General features: G+C 39.5%; 1 protein-coding gene and 1 pseudogene across 1 annotated transcript; both read right to left on the bottom strand.

Annotated features, from left to right (window-relative positions):
- Positions 1 to 2664: 2664 nt before the first annotated feature.
- LOC107574277 (extracellular calcium-sensing receptor-like) lies at positions 2665 to 4231 on the bottom strand. The gene is made up of 3 exons (XM_016260724.1): positions 4061 to 4231; positions 3746 to 3887; positions 2665 to 3563 (listed from the first exon to the last, which is right to left on the bottom strand). The coding sequence occupies exons 1-3, from the start codon at positions 4229 to 4231 to the stop codon at positions 2665 to 2667; spliced, it is 1212 nt and encodes a 403-aa protein (XP_016116210.1).
- Positions 4232 to 15022: 10791 nt separating this feature from the next.
- Positions 15023 to 17931, bottom strand: part of LOC107574276 (extracellular calcium-sensing receptor-like) — a 12259-nt pseudogene continuing 9350 nt past the window's right edge.

The raw sequence follows: 17931 nt of genomic DNA, 5'->3' as shown, positions 1-17931 counted from the left end.
ACAGAGATGTATCATCATAGTGGCAGGGGCGAAATCACATTTCGAAGGGCACATTTGTTCAATATCAATATCATTATATATACACTGAACAAAATTATAAACGCAACACTTTTGTTTTTGCCCCCATTTTTCATGAGCTGAACTCAAATATCTAAGACTTTTTCTATGTACACAAAAGGCCTATTTCTCTCAAATATTGTTCACAAATCTGTCTAAATCTGTGTTAGTGAGCACTTCTCCTTTGCCAAGATAATCCATCCACCTCACAGGTGTGGCATGTCAAGATGCTGATTAGAGAGCATGATTATTGCACAGGTGTGCCTTAGGCTGGCCACAATAAAAGGCCACTCTAAAATGTGCAGTTTTATCACACAGCACAATGCCAGAGATGTCGCAAGTTTTGAGGGAGCGTGCAATTGGCATGCTGACTGCAGGAATGTCCACCAGAGCTGTTGCCCGTGAAATGAATGTTAATTTCTCTACCATAAGCCATCTCCAAAAGGCGTTTCAGAGAATTTGACAGTACATCCAACCGGCCTCACAACTGCAGACCACGTGTAACCACACCAGCCCAGGACCTCCACATCCAGCATCTTCACCTCCAAGATCGTCTGAGACCAGCCACCAGCTGCTGCAACAATCGGTTTGCATAACCAAAGAATTTCTGCACAAACTGTCAGAAACCGTCTCAGGGAAGCTCATCTGCATGCTTGTCGTCCTCATCGGGGTCTCAACCTGACTGCAGTTCGTCATCGTAACCGACTTGAGTTGGCAAATGCTCACATTCGATGGCGTCTGGCACTTTGGAGAGGTGTTCTCTTCACGGATGAATCCCGGTTTTCACTGTACAGGGCAGATGGCAGACAGCGTGTATGGCGTCGTGTGGGTGAGCGGTTTGCTGATGTCAACGTTGTGGATTGAGTGGCCCATGGTGGCGGTGGGGTTATGGTATGGGCAGGCGTATGTTATGGACAACGAACACAGGTGCATTTTATTGATGGCATTTTGAATGCACAGAGATACCGTGACGAGATCCTGAGGCCCATTGTTGTACCATTCATCCACGACCATCACCTCATGTAGCAGCATGATAATGCACGGTCCCATGTTGCAAGGATCTGTACACAATTCCTGGAAGCTGAAAACATCCCAGTTCTTGCATGGCCAGCATACTCACCGGACATGTCACCCATTGAGCATGTTTGGGATGCTCTGGATCGGCGTATATGGCAGCGTGTTCCAGTTCCTGCCAATATCCAGCGTGAGGCAAATGGTGGTCACACCAGATACTGACTGGTTTTCGGACCCCCCAATACAGTAAAACCGCACATTTTAGAGTGGTCTTTTATTGTGGCCAGCCTAAGGCACACCTGTGTAATAATTATGCTGTCTAATCAGCATCTTGATATGCCACACCTGTGAGGTGGATGGATTGTCTCGGCAAAGGAGAAGTGCTCACTTACACAGATTTAGACAGATTTGTGAACAATATTTGAGAGAAATAGGCCTTTTGTGTACATTGAAAAAGTCTTAGATCTTTGAGTTCAGCTCATGAAAAATGGGGGCAAAAACAAAAGTGTTGTGTTTATAATTTTGTTCAGTTTAGGAAAAGTCTTAGATCTTTGAGTTCAGCTCATGAAAAATGGGGGCAAAAACAAAAGTGTTGCATTTATAATTTTGTTCAGTGTATACACACACACACACACACACACACAAAAAAAAGAAAAACAAGTAGATAGAATAGAAAAAAATAGAAAGTTAATGTTAGTTTTTTTTTATAAAAATGAAGATAAAAAGATAAAGTAGAATTAAATTAGAATAGAAAGTGCTAGAGTTAGAGGGTCAAATAAAGATTATGCCATAAACATTAAACATTATGCCATAAAAAAAAAATTTTTAACTACAAGAGCATTTACATGACACAATGTTTAGATAAATTATAGATATATGAAATGTATATCATACTGCAGGACATGTGATATTAACTACTGATTTTGTATATTACTGCTCATTGTCTGGCTTGCTATAATTAAGTTTTTTGCCTTTTTTAAAGTATATACTTTACACAGACTGACTTCTACCTTACTTTTTACAGACCAAAAATAAACAATTAAATAATTACACCTAATTTAACAATAAGTTGCATCAGGTGTGATTTTGTTGCTGAAAACAGTAAAACATGTAAAACATTCAGTAAAACATTCACATGTTTTGACACTAATAGGGTGTTGCTTCCAGCTGTGCTTTAATTAAAGTGTTTATTATTTTGATTTTATGTTTGTGGAGACTCCTCTCAACCTAGCTTCTGGGCAATAACAAGTCATTGGAGCCTTTGCGTCAGCCTGCTTTTCAGGTTGCAACCTGTCACAGTATTCAGGCTTTTTTTCGTTCTGTCACTTTAGTTTGACCCCACCCCGATTGCAAACAAAGGACAAAAAAGTAACAGAACAAATACAGGGACAGCCAAAAGTGTAGCAGGCCACTACGTTCTTTATTTCAGCCCTTCACAAGAGCCATTTGTGCAACAATGAAAACAACAACAAAAACTATTTAAAAAAACAAACAAACAGTGATGTCACTGTCAGATTGTCCTCTTTGTTTCGTTGTGTAATTTAGCCTTGAAATAGTCATGTTAATGGAGTTTATTTATCAATAGAACATGGATTATATCTTTCCCATCACATGTTGCTTTGTATTTTGTTCAGGCTTAAGCAAGATGATATAAAATTTTGGTGCAAATATGCAAAGTAATAACCCAAAGCTTGAGGCTAAAATGGCAAAAATCTCCACAGCTACAGTAAATTTTCCAGGAGAACTGACATAAGCTGGAATAAATGTGATCCATACAGCACAAAATATGAGCATACTGAATGTGATGAATTTGGCTTCATTGAAGTTATCAGGCAGTGTGCGAGCCAGAAAAGCTAAAATGAAGCACAAGACAGCCAGTAGGCCAATATAACCAAGAACAGCAGAGAAACCTATAGTAGAACCTAGACTGCACTCAAGAATGATCTTTTCATTATAGTATTTCATATTTTTATAGGGAAATGGAGGAGATATTGTAAGCCAAAGCACACAGATAAGAACCTGTATTAGTGTAAAGGAAACAACACTGAGTCGCTGTTGAAGAGGCCCAAACCATTTCATTACATTACTTCCTGGAAGTGTAGCCTTGAAGGCCATTAACACCACTATTGTTTTCCCCAGAACACAGGAGATACAGAGGACAAAGGCGATCCCAAATGCTGTGTGACGCAACATACAGGACCACTCAGTGGGTCGACTAATGAAAGTAAGTGAACAGAGAAAACACAGAGTCAATGAGAAGAGCAGCAGGAAACTCAGCTCTGAGTTGTTGGCTTTTACTATGGGGGTGTCCTTCTTGTTGTAAAATAGGATGGCCACCAGCAGAGTTAATCCTACTCCAAACAGTGAGAAAAAGACCAGCACAAAACCCATAACGTCTGTGAAAGACAGAAACTCTACAGTCTTTAACACACATTTATTTTTCTCAGCATTAGACCAGTATTCCCCTGGACACTGCCTGCAGTTATTTGAATCTGGAAAGGAAGTTGTTATCACTATAGTTATAAGACAAAAAGGAAATTATTATTATTATTATTATTATTATTAAACTTGTTTGATAGAAAAACTGCACCCTGAAAAATAATATAAGAAGAAAAGTAATACAAAAGATGCAACTAACTAGTTTTCTTTGAAACTGATAAGGGCTGAAGATTACCTGTCTCATTACTGATTTCTCCTTCTGCACATGGAATACAGTCATAACAGCAGACAGGTCTTCCTTTTTGTGTAGCCTTCCTAGTGCCTGGAGGACAGCTCTCACTGCAAACAGACCTTGGCTTCTGCATAGAAACATTATACTAATATACACATACAGACTATTTGAATCATGAAATACTGAAAGCTATAGAAATTAGAAATTAGAAATTTGATCAGGCCTGACAATCTCTTGGTTTTATTGCTTTAAATTTCTAGTGCCACAAACAAACTTTGTAGACAGGTTATTGCTGTTTACCTCGCGCTCTCCTCCAGCCCAGATTATGTTTTCAGTGTTGAGAACAAAGCGCTGGTCAGGAGGCAGTGAGGCATCATAGTATCCCACTGGTTTAAACTGGATTGATCCATCAGAGTCCTGCTGCCAGTTCACAACTTCATATTGGGCTACTGTGGCACCAGTGCTGTCAAACCACACACGATCTCCCATCTTTACAGTGAAATTGACATTTTTCAGAGCTTCAACCACCTAGCAAAAATACAGATTTAGAATGTTATGAATAAGGCATTAGCACAATGATAATCAGCTAAAACATAAACAGGTTAGGCGCATGCTCTCTATATTTCCTTCTAGCAATCACTTTACCAGATAGATAGATAGATAGAAAGATACCTGTTGTGGTTGTATTGTTAAGTTTTTCTTGCACCCTTCATTTTCTTTGCACTTGAATAGACTGTGTAGTGAATGAGCCACAGCATAAACTGCTTTGTACACATTACTTGCATATCTTTGTTCAGGCACATCTTCATTATAGTTTTTCAGCACAAGCAGATCATGATATCTGCTGCTACTTAATTCAGTTTGAGAATTCAAACAGTTCTGTGAGCATGGAATAGCTGTTTCCCAGAATGCTTTTAGAGCATAATCTGCAAAACCTTGGATATTGTTTTTTTTCACTGCAAACCCCAGTGACCCTCCCAGTACACGAAAACTGTTTGGCGTGATCATACTGCTTGCTGTTATCCATGCCTCCACACCAATCACCTGGAGGCCTGTAATGTTTTGAATACTTAGCTGATCAAGTAGATTGTTCATCTCAAAACTGGTAAGAAATGCAACAATCACTTTTGCAGTGCCTTTTTTTATTGTGTCTACTACGATTTTTAGTTTTTCAGTCTCTGTCCTCTGAAATTTCACAGAGTACTCCACACAAATGCCCTCTTCCTGGGTTATATTCAGAAATATGGCCATTCCGTAGTTTCCATAGTCATTGTCACTGTTCACAGCTCCCACCCAAGACCAGCCAAAGTATTTGACTATGTATGCAAGTGCTCTGCTCTGATGATAATCACTAGCAATAGTCCTGAAGACAGAAGGGTAATATTTTCTATTACTGAGACATTCACATGTGGCTGAGTGACTTATCTGGGAAAAAAACCAAAAAAACATATGAAATAATTATACAATAATGTGCAAGGAGATAGTGTCAACTATTTACTGTTATTTCGCCTTACCACTGGAATTTTAAAAGATCCTGTTGTTCTGGACAGAATTACTGTGGCAGAAGATTGTGGTTCCCCTATGATTGCATGTATAGAGGACCGTCCATTGCATGTCTCCCCTGCTGCAAACGCTGGTCCATTCATCAGTGCCATAGTTGCACTCATAGAAGCCATTCTTGAACCACAGCTATCATAAATTCTGTAGCCAATAGAAACATTTGGGAGCAAAATTTCATTTTTGTTAATTTCGTCTATGGCAAAGATCATCATTTGAACCATCCGAAAATCTTGTAGATTCACACTGTAAAAACATTACACAAGAAAGCAAAATTTCAACTAAACAAATAAACAGATATAAACTTTAAGGTATTTGTTTTCCTTTTACTTTTTATCACATGTTGGTCATACCAAAAACACCATAGCTTTTCAGATGTCTGCATTAAATACACTGCAAACTTGAGAAAAATCAGGGCAGACAATGTAACAAACCTGGAGCATGATAGAAGCTGAGGTTTTTGTGTAAACTCAAATGAAGATAATGCTAATTTGCTGTGTATTGCCAAAATTGCTCCAATAGTTATGTCTCCATCCTTGGAAAACAGTGGGTGCTTAGGTTCACCCATTATTCTGCAAACAAACAATTCCGCCTTCACATTAAGGTGATGGAAAAGCAGGAGTGTGTAAAGAAAGATAAGCATCCCAGTGATTGAGCTCAACTGTGACTGCCAAATTGAAATGACCTGATACAGGATGTTCTCTTTTATAGGCATAATTAATATGGATAATTTCTTGTAGACGTTGCCAGTGACCTCATAGGGCAGGACATGAGTCAGGTCGAGCAGGAGTGGAATAGAGTCAAGCTGATTTGAAAGAGTCTAATGTTATCAAACTATCAGAAGGTAGCAAAAATGTGAACACTTGAATATACAATTTTTGGTATAATTTTCATTAATTTGTATCTAATAAAGCCTTTGAAAAGCCTACCCAATTCAGTCCTTAATACATATTCTTCTTTGTTTGGTCTTTTTGCTTGTTTGCTCAGTCGCTTGTCTGTAGTTTATTTTTGCATCAAAACCATTTCTCCTACTATGTGGTACTACCCTAATTTTGTGTTCAGTGAATTATAACCAAGGCCCTGTAGTGTTGAGACCATTGCATACATACAAAACAGGGCAGAAAAGAGGCACATTCAAATTTTCTTTAACGTGTTTGCTAGGTGGATATTCACCAAAACAATTTTCTGTCGTCTCTGGACAAATTTCTTTTGCTAGCAGCACTGATTTTTGCCGAAGACTGCCCATTATTTTTGTCTGAATCAAAACTGCTGATGCTTGCCTGGTGATGGTGATTCAGAGGAGCACAATACTGTCAGAGCTATCATGGCCTTAGCATAAGACTGACCTACATAGTGAAACTCAGTAATCATGTACACAAATAACACCGATATAAAAAAAAATAAAAAATTCCACCTGATCTCTTAAATAAAATGAAATCATAAAAACTAAATGCATTAATATTAAACAAGGAAATTATAATATATGAGGTACAATGTTGCATGTCATACTGCAGGAAACAGTTTGACATGTCATATTAACCAAGCCAAATTATCCAAATGATCCACATCTGAATTAAGTATATACAATTACTTACAAACAACTGAAGACATACATCTGATTTACATACTTTTTGCACATTTTCAATTAAATTCAATTCAAGTTTATTTGTATAATGCTTTTCACGATACAAATCGTTGCAAAGCAACTTTACAACAAATTAAGTTTCTACCATATTTAGTGGTAGCTTATCAGTGGCGACTGTCAGTTTATGAACAAATGGCAGAAATGTACGGAAAAATCAATTAAAGACGTAATCAAACAGACGATGAACACTATTAACAGCAATTATTATATGATGCAATCAAACTTATAGCAACATTTATAACTTATAGCATCATCTGAGGTCCTCTGAGGGGTTGACGTAATCTCTTCTCAGGTGTTCTGGATCCAGACTGAATCTTGTGTAAATCCGCAGAAACAGATAAACAAATTGAGACATAATTAGCGTAGCTGCTGTTCCAACCAAGCAAAATTGATTTGTTTAACCCAAGCTAAAGAATAATAATGTGCATTTGATCAGATATAACTGCAGTACAAGATTATGAGATGCATTATTTGAATGCTTGGACAAAGAGATGTGTCTTTAATCTAGATTTAAACAGAGAGAGTGTGTCTGAACCCCGAACGTTATCAGGAAGGCTATTCCAGATTTTAGGAGCCAAATGCGAAAAAGCTCTACCTCCTTTAGTGGACTTTGCTATCCTAGGTACCACCAAAAGTCCAGAGTTCTGTGACCTTAGGGAGCATGATGGATTGTAGCATGGAAGAAGACTAGTCAGGTACGCAGGAGCTAACCCATTAAGGGCCTTATAGGTAAGTAATAATATTTTGTAACTGATACGGAACTTAATAGGTAGCCAGTGCAGAGACTGTAAAACTGGGGTAATATGATCATATTTTCTTGACCTGGTAAGGACTCTAGCCGCTGCATTTTGGACGACCTGTAGCTTGTTTATTGAAGATGCAGAACAACCACCTAGCAGTGCATTACAATAGTCCAGTCTAGAGGTCATGAATGCATGAACTAGCTTTTCTGCATCAGAAACAGGTAACATGTTTCGTAACTTGGCGATGTTTCTAAGATGGAAGAATGCTGTTTTTGTAACATGGGAAATATGATTTTCAAAAGACAAGTTGCTATCTAATATAACACCCAGATTTTTGACTGTAGAGGAAGTAACAGTACATCAGTCTAGTTGCAAATTGTAATCCAAGAGATTCGTTGTACTGTCTTTTGGTCCAATAAGTAATATCTCTCTTATCCGAATTTAATAGGAGAAAATTATTGGTCATCCAATCTTTTACATTTTTAACACACGCTGTTAGCTTAGATAATTTAGAAGTAGACTCATCGGTCTATGTAGCACCTTAATGCTCGGACGGGACAGAGCAAAGCCAGGGCTGGGTCTGCCTCCTCCTGGGTCAGCGCTCGTAGGTTCACCACTTGGTCTTTGAAGGGTGAAGTGGGAACCTTGGGCACGTACCCGGGCCGGGGCCTCAGGATTACCTGGGAGTCAGCCGGCCCAAACTCTAGGCACGAATCATCGACCGAAAATGGGTGCAGGTCCCCTACCCTCTTGATGGACTGAATGCAAAGGTTTGAATGGGCCCTGCTGTAGTGATTTTAGCACTAGAGACAGGTCCCAAGAGAGTATAGAGGGGGGCCGGGAAGGATTCAACCTCCTGGCCCCTCTAAGGAACCTGATGACGAGGTCATGCTTACCTACCGACTTCCCATTCACCGGGTCATGGTACGCAGCAATAGCAGCAACCTGGAATTTGAGGGTGGAGGGAGACAGCCTTTACTCCAGCCCTTGCTGCAGAAAGGAAAGCACGACCGCAATCGGGCATCTCCGGGGGTCTTCTCGGCGAGAAGGCGTAAGCGCGTCTCATAGACGGTGCTCTTGCCGAAGTGATGGTGTTCACTACCTCCTGGGGTAGGTCACCTAGAACCTCCGCGTCCCGTCCAGGGACCAGACATGGAGTTTCCAAAGGTCTGGATGCGGGTGCCAAACGGTGCCCCGTCTCTGAGTCAGTAGATCCTTCCTCAGAGGAATCGGCCAAGGAGGGGCTGTTGCGAGGAGCACTAGCTCGGGGAACCAGGTCTGAGTGGGCCAATACGGCGCCATTAGCAAGACTTGCTCCGCTGAACTTGGGCAGGCGCCGGGCGAACTGAATCGCATAGCCGAGGCTGATGGTCCGCAGAAGCCAGCGAGACGGGCTGGGTAGCGCTGACCAAGTACCGCATAAGCGGGACCAGCGGAACCACAGCCGTACCCACAGTGGGGCAGCGAGGTGTAACACAGGGACCCAACTCGGGCGGCTTGTGAGCGGGCCGGAAAGGGGTGTGAGTGTGGGGTGCATGGCTCACCTGGTTCCACGGGTTGGCAGAGGGTGCATGAGTAGGGCCTTTGTTGACGCTCTCGATCTGCCCTCTGCTGCCGGCTGGTGAAGGAGGAGGATGAGAGAGGTCCGGCTTTAGTCCGTCCGCAACTCTCCATGCCCTCCTGAGACCCAGAGATAAAGGAAACTGCTCTTTTGTCGAGAATTTGGGTACTGTCGGCCGTGAGGCCAATGGCGGGAAAAAATTAAACAAAAGATTCTCCACCCGGCCCTCCTCCGGGGGAGGGAGTGGTGCGTTCACCATCTCCCGAAGAGCAGATCCCTCCATCTCTGGGTCGCCTGTCTCAGGGCCGCTTGCTTCTCTGCTTGCCGCCAGGTTGGACGGGGGCCTGGACAGGTGGCTCCACGACGCCCCTTTGCTGAAGGCTGCTGGGGATGTGGCGCGGGGGCGGACGCGGGGGCCTGCCCTCGGCGACGAGCAGGCTGGGGAGCTGCAGCCGGCGGATGGGTGGAGGCAGTAGCTGCCCGCCGGGGCAGGATGTGTCGGATCACCTCTGTCTGCTTCTGGGCAGCCGAGAACTGCTGGGCAAAGCTCTCGACTGCGTCGCCGAAGAGGCCGGTCTGGGACACAGGGGAATCGAGGAACCGAACCTTGTCGGTGTCCCTCATGTCTACCAGACACAGCCAGAGATGGCGCTCCTGGACCACAAGCGTGGACATTGCATGACCCAGAGAACTCGCGGTGACCTTCGTCGCTTAGAGCGCGAGGTCAGTAGCGGTTTGGAGCTTTTTCAGAATTTCCGGATCGTGACCACCCTCATGCAGGTCCTTCAGTGCCTTAGCCTGGTGCACCTGCAGTAACGCCATAGCGTGTAAGGCGGAAGCAGCTTCCCCACAAGCCGTATAGGCACTGCCAGTTGGACCAGACGAATGCCTACAGGCCCGGGAAGGAAGTACCTGCTATCCCCACCAGGAGGAGGCGGACTTAGTACACAATTGCATCGCTACCACCCGCTCCACCGGGGGGATCACGAATACCCCTTCGCTGCACCGCCGTCGAGGGTGGTGAGGGAGGAGGAGCCCGCCGGCCGGGTTTCTGGCAGTAAAAGGTGCCGTCCACGCCCTGGTGAGCTCGTCATGCACTTCCGGGAAGAAAGGCACCGGGGCGGGGTGCTGAGAACCAGCGCGAGCCACCCTGAGAAACCAATCATCCAGCCTTGAGGGCTCGGGACCCGGTGGAGGTTTCCACTCGAGCCCGACCCTTTTGGCAGCCCGGGAAAGCATAGCTGTCATCTCCGGATCCGATTCAGGCTTTGCCACCATCCCGGAGGGCGGAAGCGTGGCCGAATCTTCATCGGACAGCTCTCCCTCCGTGGCTGAGATCGACATATGGTCGGGGGGAGGTCTACTGGATACCTCTGGTACATTCTTTAAAGAGGGCCCAGCGCGTTCCGTGGGTCGCTCCACTGGATCGAAGGAGCAAGAGGAGTGATGGTCCCCAGAGGGTTGGTTCCCTGCGGGGTTTGCCATCACTGTAACCCTCAAACCGACCACGCTACTGCTGGAAGTGGTTCTCGTCTGTCCGCCAGAACGAGCCCCAGATCGCGGCAGCGGCAACGGGACTCCGCCCCCTTGCGAGTAGCGTAGCCTGGCGTGGCTAGAAGAAGGTAAAACAAATTCTAGCTATTTCTTTGCGCTTGAAAAAAGAAATGGAAAGAAAAAAGCTCTTACTGCCTGTAATATTGATGGAGTAATTTGTAAAGATCCTATTCAGATTTCTAAATTTGTTACAAAATTTTATAGTAACCTTTACTCTTCTAATTTCGATGCTAATAGTTGTGATAAATTTATTGATAAAATACTGTGTTTTATCCCTGCTATTAATGGTCATGATAAATGATTTGGATATTAATTGTGATGAAGTGTGGAAAGCACTCCATTCAATGGAAAAAGGGAAATCTCCGGGCATCGATGGCCTTACCATAGAATTTTACACTCATTTTTGGGATATTATTAAATGCCCTTTACTCAATATGTACAAAGAATGCATCACTCAGAGAGAGATGACAGTAACTATGAAACAAGGGATTATTTCCCTCATCCCTAAACCCAACAAAGACACTCTTTCTATTGACAATTGGCGCCCTATTATGCTTCTTACTGTAGATTATAAAATTCTGACTTCGGTTTATGCCAATAGATTAAAATTGAATCTGAATTCTGTTATATCTGAAACACAATCTGGTTTTTTAAAAGGCCGTCATATATCCAACAATATAAGATTGGTCCTGGATTTGTTAGATTATGCAGATTCCATGCATTCTCAAGGTCTTATTCTTTTTCTTGATTTTTACAAAGCCTTTAACACGATTGAACACCATTTTATTTTAAAATCGCTTAAATTGTTTGGTTTTGGGGATTCTTTTATTTATACTATTTCAATGTTTTATAAAGGTATCAAGAGTTCTGTTGTTATTCATTTTGACACTTTTCATAGATTTGATGTACAGCGTGGTGTTAGGCAGGGCTTCCCTTTTTCTCCTTTTTTATTTTTAGTAGTTACTGAGTTGCTATCTGTGAGCATTGTTCAGAATCAAGAATTGAAAGGGATTTCTGTTTTCGGGAGGGAAATTAATATTTCACAGTTGGCAGACGACACCACGTTGTTTTTAAAAGATGAAAAATATGTGCCAAAGGCTTTAGATTTAATTAACCAGTTTTCTTGCGCTTCTGGTTTAAAATTAAACCTCTCAAAATGTGAAATTATGCCTGTCCATGATATGAATTATGATTCAATAGAAAATATTCCTGTTAAGCCCACGGTGAAATACCTAGGTATTTATATTACTAAATATCTTCTGGCAAGACAACACTTAAACTTTTCAGCTAGGATAATTAAATCTAAAAATATTCTTAATATCTGGTTACAGCGGGACCTGTCGTTATATGGCAGAGTCCTCCTATCAAAGGCAGAAGGTCTTTCTCATTTTGTATATCCATCTTTATCTTTATTTGTTGAGAACAAAATTCATTTGGAAAAAGAAACCTCATAAATTAAAAAAAGGGGTGCTCTCTGACATGATTAACATATTTTCAAAAATAAATTGGCTTAAAAGATGTCTTGCCAATCCAATAGCCATTTGGTACTTTACCCCCAACCAAATATTTGGAAAATATGTTATGGAATAACAGTGATATCACTGTCAGAAATAAATCTTTATTTTTCCTCAGGTGGTTCCAAAATAATATTAACGGTATCCTCTCCTTGATGACTCTGGTAACCTTTTTACTTATGAGCAATTTATGACTTACCACAATTTCCCGATTCCTCCAAAAGAGTTTAATACAGTGGTTAAAGCAATCTCACCTGGGTTAATTCATCTTGTTAAAAGCCACTCCCTATATAATCAAAGAAGAACAGTCACAATACAATCTACTTTGTTCTTGGACGGAATTGATTTTTTTAGACAAGAAATGTACCAATAGACATGTACGCCAAATCTTTCAATTCAAGAAAAAAATTTCTCCAAGAGGAAAGTTCTATTGGAGATCTTTGGTAGAAGATATAGATTGGAGAAGGGCCTGGCTTTCACCTGGAAAATACTGTATTTCCAATAAAGCTAAAGAAATACATTTCAAAATTGTACATAAAATATATCCTGTAAACTCTAATATTTCTAAATTGCACATTGACAGTTCATGTGCTTTTTGTAAGCAATCAGAAGAGACATTTGCACATTTGTTTTATGATTGCCCAATATCCAAGCAATTTTGGTCTGACCTTGGCTCCTATATATTCGATTCGGCCAATGTTACTTATTCTTTCAGTCTAAAAGACATTATTTTTTTTATCATATTGATGATAAAAATAGACCCCTAGAGCATATTGTTAACTTTTTTATTTTATATGGCAAATTCTTTATTAATAAACAAAAGTTTGCCAATAACATTCCATCCTATCCTCATTTTAAAACTGAATTAATATCACTTTTTAAATCTCTTAGTTATATAAATAACAACAAATCCCAAAGATGTATAAAATATTATGAAGAAATGTTTAAAGAAAATACATGTATTTAAAAGCTTTCCCTGTATATTAATGTTTGTATGTTATTGTTTTAATAGTGGTAATGTATGCATTCTTGTGTCTCCTTGTCTTGTCATCTTTTGTTTTTCATTGTTTTTTGTATAATATTTTCGTTTTCTCTCTCTTTGTTTTATTATATGTATTTGTATGTAATTCCTTGACAATGTTCTTATGTTATTGAGCATTAATAAAAAAAAAAAATTATGAAAAATGAAATGAAGAAATTCAAATAAACAATATTCCGTGTATCTTTTACTTTTTCTTTTGTGGATGGTCTTATTCTGTTTGTGACACTGTATGCAACAAAACCATGTTGCTTTTTCCTGCCAAGATGCAGTTTTTTTGAGCGTAAGTTATTCCATTACGGATACAAACAATAACTGTCCCTGAAGGAATGAGACGTAAACAAAGGAATTACCATCCATATTACAATGTTATTGCTTCGTTGGACTAAAAATGCTCTATGGGATATTGTTCAGTGGACCCTTACCTTTCTAACTAAACCGGGATTTACAGCTGTGGATGCGTTTATGACTCGTTATTACGATGAATCTGGTACGTACTGCATTTTGATGTGTACTGCTTACACAAATTTAGCAAATACATTCTTTATAAGCTTTCCATTGAAAAACAGCGATCTATCGTCGATGCTTGAGGCTTAGACATTTAGAATGATGTATAGTTTGTCAAGATTAATTAAAGAGCGTTCAGTGCGCCGGCGTCCAGGTGCGAGTTAACAGTAGGTATCAGTTGTTTGTTCATTGTTGTTTAAAATCAATTTAAACATGTTTTAACACCACTAGGGTGTAGCTTCCAGCTGTGCCTCAATTAATGTTGTTTTTTTTGTTGTTGTTGTTGAGACTCCTCTCAACCTAGCTTCCAGGCACGTACAAGTTGTGTTTGTCATCCTGTTTTTCAGGTTGCAACATGTCACCAGTCCTCATGCTCAGTTTGACCCCTACCCAATGATTTCAAACAAAGGACAAAAAGTAAGGGAACAAATACTGTGACAGACAAAAGAATAGCAGGTCACTAAAGTTTTTATTTCAGTGCTTAATTGTCATGAAGTTGTAAAACACAAAATTATTATTAGCTAATGGGAACAGTAAAAAAAAATCCTGTTTTCCTCAAATAAAAATAAGTTTCTTTCAAACACACATATTATTAAACTACATAAATATATATATACTACTGAATATATACATATATTTGTGACAGGATAATGGAAGTTTGAGTGATTCCTGTTGGCTGTTTTTGGTGTAACTTTTTTAACATATAGCAACATCATATAATTTTCCTGCAAAGTTGTTTGCTGATCTATAGGCAAGGTTAAAAATGTGCAAGCATTTCAACAATGGATCATATTAATTTGTGACCAATAAATTGGTAAATTCAATGTATTATTAAATGCAAATCATTACCCATTTTTTGACAGAAGATGTTGTATTGAACATAGAGAACGCATCATGTGTATTCTGCATTCCCTATGACATATATTTATTATTTTGCCTTTTTGACTTAATGTTGTCGACTAGCAGTTGCACAAATAATAAAATTAGATTTGGCCTTTGTTGCGCTAATCTGATGAAGCAGCGCAAAAATGGTAATCATCGTAGGTAATGTTTTTTTTTTTTTTTTGCCATTTTTCCTCTTCAATATGGGGGGGGGGGCTGACATTGACAGTACTAACAATTACATTTAGCAATAATATAGCTATTTTATTTCTCAAAATTTAGATTGTTTTTCCCATCATATGTTGCTTTGTATTTTGTTCAGGCTTGAGCAGGATGATGTAACATTTAGGTGCAAATATGCAGAATAGCAAACCAAAGCTTGAGGCTAAAATGGCAAATATCTCCACAGCTACAATAAATTTTCCAGGAGAACTGACATAAGCTGTAATAAATGTAATCCATACAGCACAAAATATGAGCATACTGAATGTGATGAATTTGGCTTCAATGAACTTATCAGGCAGTGTGCGAGCCAGAAAAGCCAAAATGAAGCACAAGACAGCCAGTATGCCAATATAACCAAGAACAACAGAGAAACCTATAGTAGAACACATTATAGTAGATGACATTCAACAATGATCTTTTCATGATAATATTTCATATTTTTGTAGGGAAAAGGAGGAGATATTGTTAACCAAAGAACACAGATAAGAACCTGTATAAGTGTAAAGGCAAGAACACTGAGTCGTTGTTGTTCAGGCCCAAACCATTTCATAGCATTACTTCCTGGAAGTGTAGTCTTGAAGGCCATTAACACCACTATTGTTTTCCCCAGAACACAGGAGATACAGAGGACAAAAGGGATCCCAAATGCTGTGTGACGCAACATACAGGACCACTCAGTGGGCCGACCAATGAAAGTAAGTGAACAGAGGAAACACAGAGTCAAATTCAACCTTCTACATTGCGAGTAAATCACTCGCATATGCGACTAAACCTTTACTCTGGGCGACTAAATTATGTCTAATATTAGCCACTGGCTAATCAATTCTCAGATTTTAGGTTGGAGGCTAAGCATAAATTTAGCACAGATATATTTTCACTCACAGAACACTCTGACTGAGCGCTTCAGATTTTTACTCTCCATCAAGCGATCTGTGCTATTTTCCAGTTAATCTGAATGGATGCGCAGCGCACCTGTATTTGACGTACCGTAAACTCTAGTGTGAAGGTGCATGACTCGCCGTCGCTTTGTCTCACACACACACGCAGAGAGAGAGAGAGAATTGACGCGCTACATGTTAACGATATTCTTTGTTGTATTTTCCTGTCAAAATAATGGCGTTCCTTTGGAATTCTTCAGCTTATAAGAACTGCCGGGTTTTCTGGTAGTGGGCGGAACTAATGCGCAAACTGCAATCTCATTGGCTGGCGCTCACCTATTATCGTCCCTGTTTTGATTTCAGCAAATCAGTTCGAGCGAACGCACACAACCTGATTAATATTCATGAATACAGCAGCTCATTAATCCATATTGTTCTCATTAGTAGAATTTGTACCATCATTATCTTATCAATATTTTTGTTAGTTTTTTTCCCTTTTTGTTTTACATAAACACTAAATTACCAAAAAAGCACCACCACCAGTCCAGTTAAAATGTTTAGTTAAAATGACTAATATGCATTCAAACATGGTTATCAAGTTTCAATTCTAATTACTAAAGTTCTGTCATTAAATAATGCTTGATTATCATATTATAATGCTTGACTGACTGATGTTAAGAGCAAGGTTATTTTCGTAAACGAAAACTAAAACTAAGAGAAAACGATCGGTCAAAAAACATTTTCGAAAACTGAAATAAAATTAAAAAAATGAAAAAAATGAAAAACTAAAACGAAATGAAACTAACAACAGTTATTGCAAAACTAACTGAAATAAAATAATAATTATCAAAAATAAATAACCGTTTTCGTAATCATAATTATCCGTAAATGGCACATCATATACGTGAGGTTATCTGACGGAGAGACGCAAAGCAGTTTAAAGTAGAGTCATGCACCGGTACTGTTAGGTAAACCTGCATCCGCAGTACACATCAGAACACCCGACCTGTTATATGACAGCAGCCAGCACCAATTTAATTCTGTAACTGACCCGACCCGTTTGAAATAAAGACTGCGACCTGAACCGCACTTAACTTGTATAGGCTACTGCATCAGTAAGGCAAAATTATTTATTTTCTCATGTAACATAAGCAATCAAACCAAAATAGGCATTTTAAGTTGGTGCTTTAAAGAAAAATAGACAAGCAGCGCAACGGAAGAATAAGAACGCGCATCCTTCCTGTATACAATAAAAACTTTTGCCTACATCTTGTGAACAATCTGCCACGCTGTTTTGAACAAATGTGCATAAACTACATACTTAATTCTTCATAAATGAAAAGAACATATTTAGATATGACTGTTAAATGCCATTGCCTCTCCTTAAACTCAGCAGTGTATAGGCTATGTGGCCGTTAGTCCTTTACAAAAGCATTAAAAATAAATTGTAAAAATAAAATGATATAGGCTACAGAAAGCGAGCAACGATTGCTCCCAAGCTGTCATTCAATTCAGCTGCAGCGCAAATGACTATAATGCGCAACGCTGCAAATCGAATGTTGAGGCTCTGCCATTATTATTGAATTTCATTAGTCCCACTTATTTATGCATGTTTGTTTGTGGAAAAGTGAGCAAGACGCGACAGTTACGGTATCATGATTATAGTTAAATAAGATGAAAGACCCAGGTGAAAAATAAATATATTTAAATTGGGCTTTTTCAGACATACTATATTTAAATTATACTATACCAAGTGCATATTAAATGTATTATTTTGAAACAACTTTAAGTATATTAAGTGTATTTCAAGATATGTTTAAGTTGGATTTTAATCTATTTGTAATATATTTAATATATTGAAATTGTGTTAAATTGGAACCACTTTCTTAAAATACATTTAAAATGTCCTTTTACTACTTCATGAACTACAGTTAAGAGTATATTTGAAGCATTGCTTTAATGTACTTCAAGTACATTTCAATTGTATTTCAGCTCATTGGAAATGCATTAGCATTACACTACTAGTATATTATAAAGCTGCTTTTTTTAGTATACACACACACACACGTACACACTTTGATATC

This window comes from Sinocyclocheilus grahami, unplaced genomic scaffold (assembly GCF_001515645.1).
Source record: "Sinocyclocheilus grahami isolate Dianchi unplaced genomic scaffold, SAMN03320097.WGS_v1.1 scaffold2167.1, whole genome shotgun sequence".
NCBI classification, from domain to species: domain Eukaryota; kingdom Metazoa; phylum Chordata; class Actinopteri; order Cypriniformes; family Cyprinidae; genus Sinocyclocheilus; species Sinocyclocheilus grahami.
The sequence above is the reverse complement of the archived record's forward strand: the minus strand, read 5'-3'. Positions and strand labels throughout refer to the sequence as shown.

Excerpts from the sequence above, each read along its gene's own strand:
- LOC107574277 (XM_016260724.1), bottom strand. The coding sequence starts at position 4,231 with ATGGGAGATCGTGTGTGGTTTGACAGCACTGGTGCCACAGTAGCCCAA. Across the intron at positions 3,888-4,060 it reads ACACTGAAAACATAATCTGG|TATAATGTTTCTATGCAGAA; the intron begins GCTGGAGGAGAG and ends TGTGTATATTAG. Across the intron at positions 3,564-3,745 it reads AGAAATCAGTAATGAGACAG|ATTCAAATAACTGCAGGCAG; the intron begins GTAATCTTCAGC and ends CTTCCTTTCCAG.